Source organism: Budorcas taxicolor, chromosome 9 (genome assembly GCF_023091745.1).
Source record: "Budorcas taxicolor isolate Tak-1 chromosome 9, Takin1.1, whole genome shotgun sequence".
Lineage (NCBI taxonomy): Eukaryota > Metazoa > Chordata > Mammalia > Artiodactyla > Bovidae > Budorcas > Budorcas taxicolor.
In genome coordinates, this window is record NC_068918.1 from 23,338,552 (window position 1) to 23,357,842 (window position 19,291).

General features: G+C 40.5%; 1 protein-coding gene across 1 annotated transcript in view; it reads left to right on the forward strand.

Annotated features, from left to right (window-relative positions):
* Nucleotides 1–19,291, forward strand: part of MAN1A1 (mannosidase alpha class 1A member 1) — a 169,497-nt gene that overhangs the window by 38,681 nt on the left and 111,525 nt on the right. The window contains exons 2-3 of the mRNA XM_052645819.1: nt 5,380–5,476; nt 8,406–8,521. Of these exons, the coding sequence (XP_052501779.1) occupies nt 5,380–5,476; nt 8,406–8,521 (213 nt within the window). The remainder of the gene's footprint in view (nt 1–5,379; nt 5,477–8,405; nt 8,522–19,291) is intronic.

A 19,291-nucleotide genomic window follows, 5' to 3' on the forward strand; every position in this document is an offset into this window, starting at 1 on the left:
TAGTTTTTTTTTTTTTAAAGAGTATTTCTTTAAATGGCTTTAGCCAGGGCCTTCACTCTTGTTTGGCTAAATTCCCCCATCATTTTCAGTTGCCCTAAACCTGGCCATTCTATTTCTGTCTGGCCCTTGAATTTTCAATCCTTCTTCGGAGCCCAAAGCAGAGCAGGGCACAAGCCAGGGAGCTGGCCCTGGACCCAGAACCAACAACTGAATGTATTCTATCCCTCTGTCCAGGGGCTGCTGGGTGAAGTACAGGACTGTGTTGAATTTGGAGTGGGCTACAGTCCACGGGGTCACAAAGAGTCAGATGGATACAGCTGAGCACAGCCACACAAACAGCCTTGTGGAAAGGGAGAAAGCAAGTGTTAGTCACTCAGTCATGTCCAGCTCTTTGCTACCCCATGGACTGGAGCCTGCCAGGTTCTTCTGTCCATGGGGATTCTTGAGGCAAGAATACTGGAGTGGGTTGCCATTTCCTTCTCCAGGGGATCTTCCTGATCCAGAGATCAAACCCAGGTCTCCTGCATTGCAGGTGGATTCTCTACTGTCCAATGGAAAGGGAGAGAGAACTGATGTATTTCAGTTTTGGAAAGAGATAAATTGAGCAAAGTGCTGAATGAGTGTTTTAATCTGATACGGGGTGAATTTGGAAGCTCTCATGGCTGGGAGGGTTCTTTGTGCAGAGCGAGGACAGATAGAAGGTGGGTGGACTCGGACCTTGCCCAGTATACCATCTTAAGGGGAGAATCTTCCCAGGACTGTCTTAGGCGGCATCCTGGTTCCATTTAGCGTAACAGGGTGCCAAATGCAGTAATTATGGTAGACTCCAGGCCTGCAGTGTCTGTGAGTGCCGAGTCATACCGTGCTCTGCGTTCTGTGACCTCTCAGTGACACTGACCTCTTCCCTCCCCTGTGAATTTCCCTCCCACTGAATTGCCCTGTCCACTGTGTGCGTAGCTCCGTGTCCACTTTCCTTTGCGCTGTTCTTGCTTATCTCTGTTTAAACTCCTGCACCAGGTGGGGCAGTGAGGTGGAGGTCGGCCTGAAAGCCAGGAACACTCTTCAGATGTCTCCCTGTAGCCAGACGTTATCAGATCTGATCTCCTGACCATGATGTGAGGAAGATAATTCTATTCATTTTTTTTTTTTTCATGTAGACGGTAATTTTTAGAGCAGCTTTAGGTTCACAGCAAAATTGAGTGGAAAGTATGGCGTATTCCCATAGATCCCTGCCCTAGCACAACCCAATCCTCCTGCACAGTTAACATGCTGCACTGCAGTGGGATGTTTGTTTCCTTCGATTGTTGTTTTTAAAGATGAGAAACTGAGGGTCTGAGAGATCCGACCGTTAGACAACAGGGCTCCAGCTCCCCCAGCTGAAGCCCGCCTGCCTTGCTCCCTGTGATGGCATCCACAGCACAGGGTCTCCCGGGGGCTCAGCGCTCCTTCTGGTCCTCAGCCTTCTTCCCACGGGAATGTAGGGAGCCGGGTTGCACCAGATGAGAGGCAGGGCCGGCTAGATTGTTGTCTCATGTTCACGAATCTAGACGTTGTTTTCCAGTGGGTGAGCAGGGTTTGGCCAAGCTGTGACTTGATTTCTTGAAGTTTACTTTTTATCTTGTTTCCCTGCTGCCATGTCCCTGTTCCACCAAAGATTAAAGAAGACTGAGAGAGTGATCCTAAAAACGTTTTCAGTTGAGATTTTTATCTGGATGTTTCAGAAGTTACTTTCATGTGACAAGTAATGTCAAAGTTTGGTGGGAATTACTGACAGGCTTTTAAAATCAGTTTGTTCAAAGCATCGATTGTAAATGTAAATTTAAGAGCGAAGGCCATCAATTTCTACCTTATCAGGGCGGTAGATTCAACACCCTCCCCCTTTCTCCGCTAGTCCTCAGCTGAACCAAGTGTAGCCCTCCATGTCCTTTGGAATAGCTGGAATGTGAGTGTCTCTGAACTGGTTGTTGTTGTTCAGTCGCTCAGTCATATCCAAGTCTTTGCAACCCCATGGACTGCAGCACGTCAGGTCTCCCTGTCCCTCACCATCTCCCCGAGTTTGCCCAAGTTCATGTCCGTTGCATCAGTGATGCCGTTCAGCCATCTCATCCTCTGACACCCTCTTCTCCTTCGGCCCTCAATTGTTCCCAGCATCAGGGACTTTTCCAATAAGTCAGCTGTTCATATCAGGGGACCAAAATCCTGGAGCTTCAGCTTCAGCATCAGTCCTTCCAAAGAGTACTCGGGGTTGACTTCCTTTAAGGTTGACTGGTTTGATCTCCTTGCTGTCTACTGGACTGGTACATTTATTTGTTTACACTTAATCGGTGTGGAAAGTGGACTCATTAATTGCCTCACTTGGAGTCACACCAATGATGGCAGAGCTCAGATATGAACCCATTTTTTAAGATGCTTGTACCTGTGACTTGCTCTTATACATTCCTCCGCAGTAAACAAGAGGATTTTTCTATGAGGACATACCACTGGGCAGTAAGTAAACAGTCTCAGCAGGAAAAGAACCTCATGGAGGAGAGGAAGATAATTCATCAACATTGAGCATTCAGCAGCATTGTTTGCAGTTCTGTAATCCCATGGGCGGAAGAGCCTGGTAGGCTGCAGTCCATGGGGTTGCTAAGAGTCAGACACGACTGAGCGACTTCACTTTCACACATTGGAGAAGGAGATGGCAACCCACTCCAGTGTTCTTGCCTGGAGAATCCCAGGGACAGAGGAGCCACAGAGTCGGACACGACTGAAGTGACTTAGCAGCAGCAGCTATACAAGCTTGACATAATTCCCCTGGGCACCATGCAAATAACTGACCACCCCCCCACCCCCCCCACCCCCGCCCCTGCCGTCTGCTTCCCAGTCTCTCTCTCTCTCCTTGCCTTCCACCTCCCTCATGGTTTCACCCCAGGTGACCAACCACTGGAATCCTTTAACAGGATGGCTCTTCCTCCTTATTTCACAGATTCCTGGAGAAACCGATATTAGAGCTCCATACAGGGCACTTTGACCACACTGTTTTCTTTTTCTTTTCTAACTTTAACGCATAGAAAATCCCATGGGATGAGGAACCCATTTTGAGAAATGGGTCACAGCAGCTTTTGAAATACAGGCAGATAAGCAATTAGTGTCTGATTTTCCCTTAGGGAAAAAAAGATACGGAAAGTTCACATATATTACAGTAGTAACTCAGTGAGGTTCTATGCCAGTGGTACATTGTATAAATGGTCATGTTTGGCTAAACAACAGTCTTCTATAGGAAAGCTTTATGCTGTCTTTGAGTCATTAGTAGTACATGGCACAGATTTCCATTCAGACCTGGAGTGGAAACAAATCATCGTAACAATTTTTTTTTTCCTGTTCTTGTATTAGGTGTATTCCAAAAGTTTTTGGATTTATAAAGTGTCTTTGAAACAGGAATAAAGAGTTTACCAAATACAGTGCGTTTAATGAGAAGACCAAATCAAACTGAGATGTAATCTCAAGGTGTTTTTGTACCTAGTGTTCATGTACCCCGTCTTTTCAGAGGCTCATTGGTTTCTATTTGTGTGACGTGAGTTTAATTGGGCTCAATATAGGCTTAAATTCAGTAGGTGTGCGATTATTCACCCTGTGTGCAGGGTGCCACCACACAGGTCATGCTCATGTAATCCTTACATGCATCCTGTGAGGAATTATCCCAGATTTTCCCATAAAGAAAGCCTGACTCATCCATGATTGTGTGAGTAGTTGGTAGTCATTGTAGATCAAGTTATTTTCCCTCCAAACCTAGTATACTTTTCAACAAAATTAATTTATAAGGAGGAAAATCTCTAAAACACCATCGTATACACATTCTGTTGATGGTTAGAAGATCAACAATCTGGTTCATCATAGGAAGGGTCTGTTGCTGACTCATCAAAGGAAGTTTATACAGTGTATGATTAATGCCACTGGCTTTGAAGTCAGGCCAACACAGGAATGAACCCTGGCTCCACAGCTGTGGAGAAATGGCATGACTCTGAGCAAACATGTTTGTGTTGTAACTTCTCAAAGTCTCAATTTTTTCGTCTAGCAAACAGTGACAATACAACGTCATTCAAAGAGTGGTAACGAGAATTGAATACAGTACTGAACATAGAGCATTTAGTGGAGTACCCAGCAGACAGTACAGATTTTTTGGTAGCTGTTATTACTAACAGTAGTGGTGAGTTAGGAAGATACTTTACTGATACAGAGTGATTGAAGATAGTGCTTTGTTATTTGGGGGGACATAGGAAGACTTTCTTATTAATAAAATCGTACTGATTTCACTGAAGATTTTTAGTGATAAACAGCCTGTATATAGTATGTATGACTTTAGTGATGCTTTTTAAGATATTTTAAAATATGGAGCCAGATTAGAATATTTCCCCATTGTGTTCATATTTTAGTTACTGTTGCTAATGGATCGGGGATAGTGGCATGGATAAATTCTGGACAGGTGAGGAGTCCTCAACCCTTTTAAAAAAATGTATACAAAAATAGGTGCAGTGTATTCTCGGAGTCATTAAAAACATCTGTACAACTATTCTATAATAGTTACACAACTGTTTTGATAAGCTCTTAGAGAATAATTTCTTTCCTTGACTATTATTCATTTTCTACTATAGTTAATATCTAGCATAATAGGTCAGAGCTTAGTTTCTAAGCCAGGAAAAATTGATTGATTTTCATTATATGTATGTAAACTAATTTTGTTAAAATTAATAAAATTTGAAAATGAAAAATGTATACAACTAATTTATGGCAGAGAGTTTTGGACTTTAAAAACATTCCTAGTACAAGACATCTAGGTTAGGAATATATAGAATTAGCTTCTTTTTTTCATTTCCTATATTTATTTAAAAATACTTCTCCATATAGTCTTGGTCAAGATACATCAGTGTTTAAAGTAATAACTTTGGATGTCTGTACGCTAAGTACAGAGAACGTTTTGCAAGAAAAGGGGGAATTTTAAGTATACAATCCTTATAGATTTTATGCATTATGAGGATGAAATAGATAAATGAATGATTTATCTACTTAGACTTATCTATTAAGAATGATTCACCCTTTTATGATAAACTATCTGTTGCTGGGAACTGACTTTTGAAAATGATATGTATAAATGTATGAAATAAGATTAAATGGATTTAAAAAGTCTCCATTTGTAGACATAAAGGGATGATGTGTATTTGTATGTTATGTGTGTGTTCCAGCTTATTCATACCATTGTCCCCCTTTTAATTATCATCATCCTTTTAACTAAGCAGTGAGTTTTAGTGTTTTAACCTTTAGATCTTCGATGTATGATCTATCTTGCAGCAAAAATGTCTCAAATTCAAATTATAATCCCATTTTTATTTCTTTTCTCAGATGATGAAACATGCTTGGAAAAATTATAAACGTTATGCTTGGGGTAAAAATGAACTGAAGCCTGTATCAAAAGGAGGCCATTCAAGCAGTTTGTTTGGTGAGTAGTATGTGCTTTGGCTCATTCCTGGCAGTAACTTCTCTCCAATCGACTGCACTTGTGGGTGGTGGAGAAAGTCTGTGTGACCCTCCAGATTGTGTTGCTAGGAGACTTGTACACCTGATGGAGTTGTCTGCAGGGGTTGTGCGTAGTGTGTCCTTCAGACATAGCACTGACTGCACTTTGGAACCGCCTGCGCCCCTTAAAAAATACTGATGCCTAGGGCACACTTCCAAAGATCCTTATTTAATGGGCATGGGCACAGTATCCTGATTTTTAGCTCCCATGTGGTACATAGCAGAGGAGTATTTGTTGGCTGCATTAACTGCTTCCTGTCAGATAAAAGTTGTGTCTTTATCAATAAGCTGGCCAAGGCAGCCAGCCGTGGTGACCTTCACTGTGTCTCAGTGACTCTCAGCTTTGGCTCTGAATTTCTCTTGTTTGTGAGAGAAAGGGAGGATGGAGTCATCTGTTATATGAACTTCCATTCATCCACTTTGGCATCATTTTATTGCTTTGGGTCCTCACAGCCTGCTTCTGTGATTAATACCTTCTCCACGTATTAATAACATTCACATTGTGGAGGTGCAGAAGCTAAGTAACAGAAGTGTTAGATGGATTCCTTGGGTCACAGGGCTCCCCAGCGCCCTTCTCCCTGAACTCCATTCCTCTTCAGTTCTCACAGTTTCGTCTGTAAGTAACAGGATGAAAGGCGGGGGGAGGATGTGAATCTTGGTCTGATACTTCTGAAATCACCATGGAAAAGGTGATGTTCTATCTTTTAACTGAAGCTGTTATATAGTGTGTGCTAAGTCACTTCAGTTGTGTCTGACTCTTTGCCACCCTGTGGACTTGTAGCCCGCCAGGCCCCTCTGTCCATGGGATTCTCCAGGCAAGAATACTGGAGTGGGTTGCCACGCCCTCCTCCAGGGGATCTTTCTGACCCAGGGATCAGACCTGCATCTCTCACATCTGCTGCACTGGCAGGCAGGTTCTTTACCACTAGCGCCACCCGGGAAGCCCCCTGTTAAATAGATCACATTCTGTAACAAATAACAGTATCAGCTGACCCTAGGTGCCACAGTGCCACTTGTGCATCTTCTCATTTAATCCCTGTTATTACGTGCATTTTATAGATGAGAAATATGAAACTGAGAGAACAGCTTGCCCAGTGCTAGCCACCTACTAACTGGCTGAACTAGTACTTGAACCCACGTGTGACTGGCTAAGGTCAGAGTCTGCTCCTAATCACCCCACTATATTTTTCCATTTATTTAGGACTTTCCATTTGTTTGGCTCCCTTTCCAGCACTGTTATTAATAAACACAAATCTTTGCAAAGTTTATGACCTAGTGCAGAAGACGTATGTACAGATAGTGAATTACCAAAGGACTGGGTGGATTCTTTGAATTGTGGTGTTGGAGAAGACTCTTCAGAGTCCCTTGGACTACAAGGAGATCCATCCAGACCATGCTAAAGGAAATCAGTCCGGAATATTCATTGGAAGGACTGATGCTGAAGCTGAAACTCTAATACTTTGGCCACCTGAGGCGAAGAACTGACTCATTTTGAAAAAGCTCTGATGCTAGGAAAGATTGAAGACAGGGGAGAAGGGGACGACAGAGGATAAGATGGTTGGATGGCATCACTGACTCAATGGACACAAGTTTGAGTAAACTCCAGGAGTTAGTGATGGACAGGGAGGCCTGGCATGCTGCAGTCCATGGGGTTGCAAAGATTCAGACACGACTGAGCAACTGAACTGGACTGGGTAGATTCAGTAGATAATCATTGGAAGTTGTGAAAAACAGTAGACTCTCTGGTAGGGAGGAGGACATTGCAGGAACAGTTAGGGAGCACTGGATGAGTAGGGGGAAAGGCTGGTTGGTTCATCATAGCAACTCACTTTAGAGGTGAAAAGAATCAAACCTGGAGTGGTAGCAGTACATGTGGTTTCAGATAATTCTAAAGTATATTTGAGGATGTGGTGACCAGTTAACATGGGTGATGGTAAATAAAGAGAGAAACCCAGACACTTTATGCAGACTCAGAGTTCTTAATTTTTTTTATTGCTTACTATAACTTAAAAAAAAATAATTCCAGTTTTGCTTTTATCTCTATGAAAGTTGTTCATACCATTAAGAAGTCATTTAGTTGTAAGTTTGCCATAATCTTTATCGAAGAGATTCCGTAGTTCTGTGTTAATACAGTGATGATTTTTAAATTTATTGTTAAGCCTTAAAAACATTCCGAGTCTTTCAGCATGGAATGCGGAGGTGAATAAGACATGACTTCTCTATTTTGAGGAACTTCACAGACTGAAAGGAGATGCATATATGTAGGAACAGTGGGAGATAGAAAGTGATGAGTGAAAGAGCAATGTAAAGTCTTCCTGCTGAGGGAGTTGAGAGGAAATAAATGAGAGTCAGGCCTGGTTAGGACATGGGAGGAGAGGTTAGGATCAGTCAGAGCTGCAGAGAGGGGGTTGAATTCCATTTTTGAGTAATGGTTTCTTAGAGCTATCACTAAACAATTTTAGATCTAATTATAATTAAAACAGTTTTGTGCAGGTGCACTTTGATGTAATTACATTAAAATTAATATGTGTATTGCTCCTTGGTTTCAGGTCTTTTTTTTTTTTTTTTGCTAGAGAATGTGATCACAAATGAAATTTCTAAGAGATTTATTTTCTGCAACTCAGAAAAGACTTTAAAGATTAGTGTACCAGTCTATAGCCTGTGATAATTTTTAGTTTGGTTTGATACAACTTTTAAATTGTCTTTCACTGAAAGAACTTTAGACTGTGTTCAATATTCTTGTTTACTAATAAATTCAGTATTACTCACTTCTTGTCCAAGGTATGCTCAGTGTGGATGTATGGATCTGTCAAAGGTGTTTTATTGAGTAAATATTTTTCTGATATTTTCAGGTAATATCCAAGGAGCAACAATAGTAGATGCCCTGGATACACTTTTTATTATGAATATGAAAGATGAATTTGAAGAGGCTCAAGCATGGGTTGAAGAAAATCTAAATTTTAATGTGGTAAGTTAAACAAAAGCTGCCTATTCAGTTCTTAAATCTCAGTTAACATGGATAAATTCTCCTGTGGGGCAAATTATTGTGTTGTACCCTAGCAGAAACAAATAATGCAATTTTAAATAGTATCATACTATATTCTTGACTTTCCCTTCCTTACTTCACAAATACATCTTTTTTTTTTTTTGGCAAATTAAGAGTAAGAATGAAGAAATTAATATTTATTAAGACCTACACATGCCAAGTATTCTTGTTCAAGTCCCACAGTAACCCCAAGAAATGAGTATTATTTTCACACCTTCACAGATTAGAAATAAGAGCCTCAGGGCTTCTCTAGACCACACAGATAGTTGTACATCAGAGCCGTGAGCCCCACAAAAGCCTTGTGCTTCTGCGCTGCACCATGGTGCAATATTGCGACTTTGTTAGATGAACCTTTGTTAGCTAGAACCCAGGGTGTTATATGGTAAGCTGCAGTTCAATGAAAGACCGCAAGAGAAATTGAAATAGAGAGGTTTATTACGTAACAGGTCCTGAAAAGGTACATGACTCACCTCCAGGGGCCACACAGAGAGGTCAAGGCAGAGTATGGACAGAGAGACAGGACCTGGGGCACATGCCTTTATGACGGTAGATCGAGTGCTTCAGGGTTCCGAAGGTAAGGCCGAATTGGTCAATTCAAACCAACTTAGTAGGCTCCAGTAAGGTCTTTTCTGAAGGGCACACAGAGGGCGGGCCCTGGGGGTGGGGGAAACATGATCACAAGAGGGAGCCCTACCAGGAACTGACATTTACTTGTGACCCTGGGGCTGTTATCAAGGGCACACTCTTGCCTGAGGGACTGCTGCTGCTGCTAAGTCACTTCAGTCGTGTCTGACTCTGTGCAACCCCACAGACGGCAGCCCACTAGGCTCCCCCATCCCTGGGATTCTCCTGAGGGGCCAGTGTTCATTTAAAGCCCCTACCAGCTACTTGGCCGAACAAAATGGATGCCGAGTCAGTAATACCGGGAAGTAGCTTATCTGACCGCACCATATGCATCCAGCAGCAGCTGCATCCACTTTCCCATAAATAAGGCTTTAAACTTTGTTGATTGTAGACCCTTTTTTTCTGGCTGTATCACGGGGCTTGCAGGATCTTAGTACCCAGATCAGGGATCTAACCTGTGCCCACTGCCGTGGATGCATGGAGTCCTAGTCACTGGATGGCCAGGGAATCCCCAAAATAAACTTTTATCAGTTTCTATATGAAATATTTTTAAAATTTTGTACACATACTATCATTTTTAATAAATCTCAGTACCCACTGTACATCAAGGAAAAGGTTCATAATTATGGGTAGTGAACATTTCATGATAGTTTGGGACTACATCTTGTCAGAGCAAATTTTATTCCACAGTCCCTCCTTTACCCTCATAATGAGATTAACAAAGAACTTGTTTTCAGAACAGGAAAAGTTGGCCCTGGTGATTTTTAGTCATTCACTTACGTTTGCATCGTCGGTATTTTTTTAAGTTGAGTTACATGCACATACCCACACACATACTTTTTTCCAGATTCCTTTCCATTATAGTTTATTACAAAATACTAAATAGAGTTCCCTGAGCTTTACAGTAAGTCCTTGTTGTTTATTTTATATACAGTAGTATGTGTCTTTTAATCCCAAATTCCTAGTTTATCCCTCCCCCTTTCTCCTTTGATAACTAGAAGTTTGTTTTATATGTCTGTGAGTCTGTTTCTGATTCATAAGTTCATTTGTATCATTTTTTTAGATTCCACATATAAATGATATCATGTGGTATTTGACTTATTTCACTGTATTATGTTTAATCTGAGATTACTTTGCAGAAATTCTTATAAGCCTCTTTCTATCTGCTAAGCATTTGCTAATATCTGTAAATCCCCGTAACCAGGCACGAGTACCATGCTGTATGTTGAGAATGGACAGAGAAAGGGTGTCTCCCTGCTGACCCCTCTGCATTGTGGAGCTCTTCTCACCAGCACCATCCAGAGTATTAAAGGCAGCCTAACACTGAGTCCTTTTCCTGCCTCTTTGAATTAAAAACATATTCCTGTTCCTCTAATTAATTGCCATAAATAACCCACTTTGGAAATCACTGAGTTAAAGAATCAGATGAGTCTGCGTTTAGTCTGCCTATAACTGAATTTAGAGTATAAAAGACACAGTATTCCAACATAAAGGGACCTTGGAAATTGACGTGTTCTGTCTTTTTACTTTAAATATGAAAAAACAAGCTCAAGGATTGAGTGATTTTGTAAGATTCTATGGCTTTTTGGTTGGATATGACCTGTGGTAGCTCAGATATAACCAATATAGGCTTTTTGGTTGGATATGACCTGTGGTAGCTCAGATATAACCAATAGACCTGAGTGTGAAAAATTAAGGCAATGAACCAAAAGGTTTCTTTCTGAGGATTTTTCCAGTAGTCCCATATGAATGTGAGAGTTGGACCACAAAGAAGGCTGAGCACCAAAGAATTGATGCTTTTAAGCTGTGGTGCTAGAGAAGACTCTTGAAAGTCCCTTGGACAGCAAGGAGATCAAATCAATGAATTCTAAAGGAGATCAACCCTGAATAATCATTGGAAGGACTGATGTTAAAGCTCCAGTACTTTGCCCACCTGATGCTAAGAGCTGACTCATTGGAAAAGACCCTGATGCTGGGAAAGATTGAAAGCAGGAGGAGAAGGGGACGACAGAGGATGAGATGGTTCTATGGCATCACCGACTCAATGGACATGAGTTGGAGCAAACTCCAGGAGATGGTGAAGGACAGGGAGGCCTGTTGTGCTTCAGTTCATGGGGCTGCAAAGAGTCGGATACAACTTAGCAACTGAACAACAACAGCAGTTCTTTCTTAATAGTATTTTTGTCCTGCCACGTTATTTTTGCATAAACTCAGCTACCTACTGGTAAAGAACTATGGCCTGTCTTCAACTATATATGGAGGAGAGAATGGAGAATGTATTCCCTCCCCATCCTCTCTTCCGGACAAGGAGGAGAATGAGACCTCGATTCTTCCAGGAGAGTAGACCTTAGTGACATAGGCTAAAGAGTGTCCAGGTTCCTTGTTTGGCACTTATGCCTTTGCTGCCCAAAAGTTTCCCCGAACACTGCAGCAGTTCTTTGCTTTTCCTGTCCAGTGGTAGTCTGAGAAACTCTGGAATCATTTATTTAAAAGGATGAAGCACAAAAGCCTCACACAGTAATAGTCAAGGTAACAGAAGGCAGTTGGCTGGCCTCAGACCATGACCAGGTGACATGAATGTGCTCCATGGACCGTAGGAGCCTGTGAGGAGGCAAAGGGAATCTAATAGGGGATATCAGGCTATTTAGAACTTACGAAGAGCAAGTTCTTTGACTTCCTTGCTTGTCAGATAAAGGAATTAGACTATCAGTTGAATGATGCCTAAGATACTGTGCTTTGTTTCTTTAAAATTGTACTTTTGTATTTCTGTAAGATTTTCTTCAATGACTTCACAGACTTTTATATAAAATATAATTTAGAACTGTTATTGATAATCTTGGGCTATACCCTTCAAAATATACTTTAAAAACCATGGTCACAGATCTCAAATTTCACTTTATTTTACTGTTCCTAATGTGAGAGGTCTTGAAACGTATTTTTTGCAGTTCTCTCTTTGAGTATTCAATCTATGGCGTTGCAAAGAGTTGGACACAACTGGGCAACTGAACAACAACTTTGGGTATTGCTATATTTTTCTTTAAAAATATAAAAGTTTATCAGTAACATCCAAATGATAATACTTCCCATATTAAAACTAATAACACATATAAATTCAGGACAACTATATTGATTTAAAGTGCTCCAGCTACAGTCTTCTAGTTGGTTTTATTATGTCCCATAAAAGAATCTTTCCTGTATTCAGTTGTTCTACCCAGAGATTCTGGCAATTGTGTCAACAATTATAGTTTTCTTTCTGAAAAGGCTGAAAACATTGTTCCATTTATGTACAGGAAGGAGAAATTGGAAAAGTTAGACAGAAAACTTATTTTTATGGATAACATATAGTATCATTCCAGCATGGATAAATTATTGCTTGTTTTCAAATTAACGCTTTTTCCTGATAAGGTATTTTAGTTGACAGTATAAAGGTAATGCAAAAAAAAGTTAATGCATCCAAATTTATTGCAAGGGAAAAATAAGAATGAAACTGAAATAAAACCACTGTTGTTGAGAGTTGTTTTATCTTGTGGTGCTCCTGAGTATAAACAAATCTTACAGTCAAGAATAAATTTGTTTATATGTGAAATATTCAATTTGTATCACTTACAGGTATAAAGTACATGTTTTTTATTGGTTTATACTGTCATTAACCAAAACTCATTTTCTTTTAATTAAGGCATAGCAAGTTGATGAATCTGCTTACTTGGTAGTACAAAGTTCAAATGGCTGTAACAACTGACTTAAATCACTGAGATAATCTATAGGATCGAGGGCTTCAGGTAGAGCTTTGTATTTATTCCAGTTGTCTAAAGGCACAAAGGTCTGGGAAGAAAACTATAAGGGTAGACTCTGGTGGCTGAGTTTTCTGGTTTTAATTCAAAGTAATCCTAAGACAAGGAATCTGAAGCAGATCCTCGGCTACTCATTACTCATTCATTAATTCATGCTTGTATTAACTATATACTAATTACCTTTTAAAAAACCTTTTAGTTTGTGTTGGAGAATAGCTCATTAACAATGTTGTGATATTTTCAGGTGAACCCCCAAAGGCATTCAGCCTTATATATACATGTATACATTTTTCCTGAAACTCCCCTCCCATCCACGCTGCCACGTAACATTGAACAGAGTTCCATGTGCTATACAGTAGGTTCTTTTTAGTTATCCATTTTAAATATAGCTATAGTAATTACCTTTTAATTGTCAAGTTCTTACCCTAATGAAGCTTATAGTCTAGCAGGAATAATAGTGAAATTACCTAGCTCAGGCCAGGTTTTTTAGGAAATGAAGAAAGGACAAAGGAAATTACTATTTAAAGAGTACTGAGACATACAGAGTATTAATGCTAGGTGATTTTTTTCATAGATTACCTGATTTAATCTTTGTGACACATTACAGGGGGTAAGTGGTGTTTTCCCTATTTTTATAGACGAAGAGGTAACTAATTAATCTGCTGCAAATCATGCATTAGATAAGACTTGTGCTTTTTAATAAGATCTGCCTAACTCAGTACCCTGTTTTTAGCGGAAAGGAACTGCCGAGAGTTGAGAAACATAGGCAGCCAAAGAATTTGAGTCCCTCAAAAGTAGGCATGTAATCTTGATATCTCAGTACTCATTAGGATGAATCATTCCATAGGTATTCACTAAAGATTAATGAAATGATGAGATGTTGTTACCTTGTCCTACTTGCTGACAAACTGTGCTAGACTCAGCTAGGAAAGAATCTGACGTGGAACATGGGTAGAACATGGAATATGACACTGCGCTGTGTCATATTTTTAAATAGTTAGAAATGATCCGCAGTTCAGGTGCAAGTGATGTGCTTGTTTTTCCCTAACCTACTTCCAGAACAGGTTTTTGGTGACTCCTGATACGAAGGATCATTAACCTAAGAACAAATGATCAGGAGTTTCATATTTAGGCCTTTGCAAACTCAGTTCTGAACTTCCTCCTCTCTGCTGCTGCTAAGTCGTTTCAGTTGTGTCTGACTCTGTGCGACCCTATAGACGACAGCTCACCAGGCTCCCCCGTCCCTGGGATTCTCCAGGCAAGATCACTGGAGTGGGTTGCCATTTCCTTCTCCAATGCATGAAAGGGAAAAGTGAAAGTGAAGTTGCTCAGTCGTGTCCGACTCCTAGCGACCCCATGGACTGCAGCCTACCAGGCTCCTAGTCCATGGGATTTTACAGGCAAGAGTACTGGAGTGGGGTGCCATTGCCTTCTCCTTCCTTCTCTCTACTGTGACTTTAAAGAAGTATTGATCACCTAGATCCTTCCGTGAGGAATATTGAAAACTGACTTCCATAATGAATTTTATGTCATAGACATTTTCTCCATATAACAATTTCTTATATAAACCCTCAGGAAAAATCGAAACTATATTAAAATTATTATTAAAAAGGCTTTTCCTGCATTGAGGTAAAGTGATATCTCTGTATGAGAGGATGAGCTTTGAGAATGACAAAGCTAATGATTAGCTTGTTCCAGACCCTAACTAGCAACACAGTGAGACTGATCTTTGGCAAACACTTGAATTGTGCTTTTAAATTGTAATGAACACCATATGTTTTAGATAACAGAGGTATTGGTAGCAACAGTGACTGTATTTTTTAAAGATCCAGATGATTCTCTTACACCATTGGAATGCCATCCTACTTTTTAGAAAATAAGCTGTAGGCTTCTCTATCTGAAGGTTGTAAATTGACCTCAAGAAGCAAATTGGGATTTCTTCAAGTGCCTGAATGAGTCCTTGGCTTAGGTCCAGAGCTCCGTACCATGGAGTATAGGAGAAGTGACCTCTGCCTTAGTATTGCTTTTATAAAAGCTCTGTTTTCGAGCAGCCTTTACAGCCGATGGTGTAGATAACTGAGTTAATTATCCTGTCAAATGGAGCTGTTCAGTGTTTTCTCTCTGAATGCTAATCACTGTCTGCCAGAGGAGATGATTTCGGTTTTAGCTATAAGGATACTGAGCTATGATCCCTCTGACAGTAATCAGTGATAGAGTGGACTGCTACTTGAGGGCCTTTCTGGACCTGCTTGGTAAAACTAACCTATTAACAGAGAGAAGAAGGTGATTTGCCTATCTTTGTTGCCCAAAGAATTTCTACTTTGTTCATCTTAAGAGGTCTATCATGTTACTTAAACATGAAGTTAAAAGCTGCTTGGACACATATTATACTAAGCTATACTGTTTAATATTGTAATTTAATCTATTAAGAGGAAATGTAATCTTTAAGATGTTACTACAACACACACTTTGAAGTACCACATACAAGTGAATGTGTATGCTAAGCCTAAACATAGACAAAGCTTATGGGTAGTTACCTGTCTTGAAAAGTCTAATGCTGTTTCCACTGTAAGTGGATAAAGCATAGTTGATAAGATAAACATAAATATAAGATAAAGCATAGTTGTTCAGTTGCTCAGCCTGTCCCACTCTTTGCGACCCCATGGACTGCAGCATGCCAGGCTTCTCTGTCCTTCACTATCTTTGTGAGTTTGTTCAAACTCATGCCCGTTGAGTCAGTGATGCCATCCAATCATCTCATCCTCTGTTGCTCCCTTCTCCTCCTCTCCTCAATATTTTCCAGCATCAGCGACTTTTCCAGTGAGTTAGCTCTTCGCATCAGGTGGCCAAAGTACTGGAGCTTGAGCTTCAGCTTCAGCATCTGTCCTTCCAATGAATATTCAGGGTTGATTTCCTTTAGGATTGACTGGTTTAATCTCCTTGCTGTCCAGAGGACTGTCAAGAGTCTTCTCTAACACCACAGTTCAAAAGCATCAATTCCTCGGCGCTCGGCCTTCTTGGGCTCTGAGAGCCTTCTCAGCTCGCACATCCATACATGACTACTGGAAAAAACATGGTTTTGATTATATGGAAAGTGAAAGTGAAGTCACTCAGTCGTGTCCGACTTTGCGATCCCATGGACTGTAGTCTACCAGGCTTCTCTGTCCATGGGATTTTCCAGGCAAGAGTACTGGAGTGGGTTGCCATTTCCTTCTCCAGGGGGCTTCCTGACCCAGGGATCGAACCCAGGTCTTCTGCATTGCAGGCAGACGCTTTACCCTCTGAGCCACCAGGGAAGCCCACGATTATATGGAAATGTGTCAGCAAAATGACGTCTCTGCTTTTTAATACGCTGTCTAGGTTAGCACATGTTAGTAGTGGAGCAGTTGTTATTAAACAGAGTTATGGCATTGGTTTGTAGTGGGGCAGCTGTTATTAATTAATACTTGCTTGTTCCTTGCTTATAGTTCATTGAGTAGAAAACTGACAGGAAGTTTAGAGGAATAGCTAGGAGAGAAGTATTCTCTGATATTAAGGCTCAGAGTATTAGTCTAAAAAAAAACTAATAATTGGAATCGAGAATAGGATTAAGATATTTAAAATTAAGATATTTCTGGAAATAAAAATTCTTTTCTAAGAAGTCTTTTTCAGTTTAAAGCAATCCAGTCTGTCCTGCTGTATGGAACATAAATTAAGAATTAAGGAGAATTCCTTAAACTTGATGCAGGTTTGATTTTAAATAATTATCTTAAAGCCTGAAGGTGCAAAGGAGCAATGTATCTATCAAGGAAAGTTTGTGCCTCTATAATTCCTCAATCAAAATCCATGGCTGAATCTGTTCTACAACCTTAATTTCTTATTCAAATGGGCAAGCCTGTTATTTTATTTACTAAAATCTATCATCTTCAGTTCAGTTCAGTCACTCAGTCATATCTGACTCTTTGCGACCCCATGAATTGCAGCACGCCAGGCCTCCCTGTCCATCACCAACTCCCGGAGTTCACTCAGACTCACGTCCATTGAATCAGTGATGCCATCCAGCCATCTCATCCTCTGTCGTCCCCTTCTCCTCCTGCCCCCAATCCCTCCCAGCATCAGAGTCTTTTCCAATGAGTCAACTCTTCACATGAGGTGGCCAAAGTACTGGAGTTTCAGCTTCAGCATCATTCCTTCCAAAGAAATCCCAGGGTTGATCTCCTTCAGAATGGACTGGTTGGATCTCCTTGCAGTCCAAGGGACTCTCAAGAGTCTTCTCCAGCACCACAGTTCAAAAGCATCAATTCTTCGGCGCTCAGCTTTCTTCACAGTCCAACTCTCACATCCATACATCATCTTATAATTTGCTTATAAAAGTGAATAAGTTGCTTATAAAAAAATACAACCTAATAAGTTTCTTTGAGTTATTTAAAATACCATCCTGTGTTATAGGAGGAGATTGAAATGTATATGTGTGGATCAGAGATCCTCAATATGAGGGTTAGGATAATATGTTGCCTCACCAATTTAGGTACAATGCCCCTTATCAGCGCAGAAGCAGTTACGGAACGAGAACAACACCCCTTTCCCTTGGCAACATAATTCTCATAAAAGAAGAGGGGAGAATGAGAGGATAACAGGCAGGAAGGCTAGGGGCCCCCAAACGGAGAAAATAGGCTGCAAGTGTCAGACGTTTTTTATCTTTCTCTTAAGCTGCAGGGCTTCCCTTGTAGCTCAGCTGGTAAAGAATCCGCCTGCAACGCGGGAGACCTAAGTTCGATCCCTGGGTTGGGAAGACCCCCTGAAGAAGGGAAAGGCTACCCATTCCAGTATTCTGGCCTAGAGAATTACATGGACTATATAGTCCATGGGGTCGCATAGAGTCAGACACGACTGAGTGACTTTCACTTTATTTATATTTGTATATAGCAAGCACATAGACACATACTTAGTATGCCAGAGGACAGCAGTACTAAGGAAAGGGGTTAACTTAATGTGGAAATTACCAGTCTAAGACACCCTGGGCAATATGAGACTTTAGTAGGGAAGCCTAGTTTTTGCATGATTTTACCTCTTGATTTTAGTTGCAAACTTAATTATACTACATATTTTATTTAATTTATGTGTGATTCTGGTTAAGTGTGTTCTTTGATTCAACAGCTATTGGTAGAGGAAAGTCAAAGTGAAAGAGCAGTTTTCCAGCCCACATAGTTTTGTGGGTAGGCTTTAAGCCGAAAATGTCCAGCTTCCCCTTGCTCATCCATTGTGCATGCAGTTAACAAAGACTGAATCTACTTCTCAAACTGGCACTCACCTGTGTACACTCACTGTGTACTGGACACCATAGAATACACAGGGCATGTTCCTGAAATGTGACCTTACTTAAAGATTTAGGGAATTTAGTCTCATTTAAAATAAACACAAGCTTCTGTATAGCACAGGGAACTCAGCTTGATGCTCTGTGATGATGTGGAGGGGTGGGATGGGGTCGGGAGGTGGGAGGAGGCTCAAGAGGGAGGGGATATATGGATACATGTAGCTGATTCGTGATGTTGTACAGAAAAAACTAGCACAACATTTAAAGCACTTATACTCCCATTTTTAAGATTTTTTAAAGATTACATATGTAAAAAAAAAACAAACACAGATTAAAAGAGATTACAAAATCTACATTGTTAAGATAAATCACACAAAATTCTAGTGTTACAGGCTGTTTGGGGCTCCCATCCTTCACATACTGCTCTCTCCCTGCCCAGACCCCTCTTCTGTCATTAGAGTGAATCACTAGAGAAGTTTTAGAGCATCTGAAAAGATGCTGCATTAATATTAATAGGATGCGTATCTTCATTCAAATTTAATAAGTTTATTTTCATGTAAATTAGAATCAAGACATTTATAAAATTGGCCTTAAACCCACAGATTGTAGAAGCTCACTTTGGAAAATCCAGATATTGTATAAAGTACTTTAAGCACAAAAGGAAGTTTGGTTAGGATACTATATTTCAAAAGGAGGATTTGAAACGTAACTCACTTATACGGGTATGGGACATGACTCCCAAAAGGATCAGTTTGCATTCTAGTATTTAGAAGATTATGATTCTGCAGTTTCTGATTTGCTATTCATCCCTGAAGAAGCTAGGCCTTATTGGTTTACTTCAGCTGAGGTTTGTCCAGTGTAAGGGCATCAACTCTTTACTGGGTACTTTCACCTGTGCCAGGCAGTGTGTGCAATGCATGGACTAATAGTGCCCTGTAAGAAGTGCATGGTCCCTTTTTACAAATGAGAAAACCAAGACTCAGA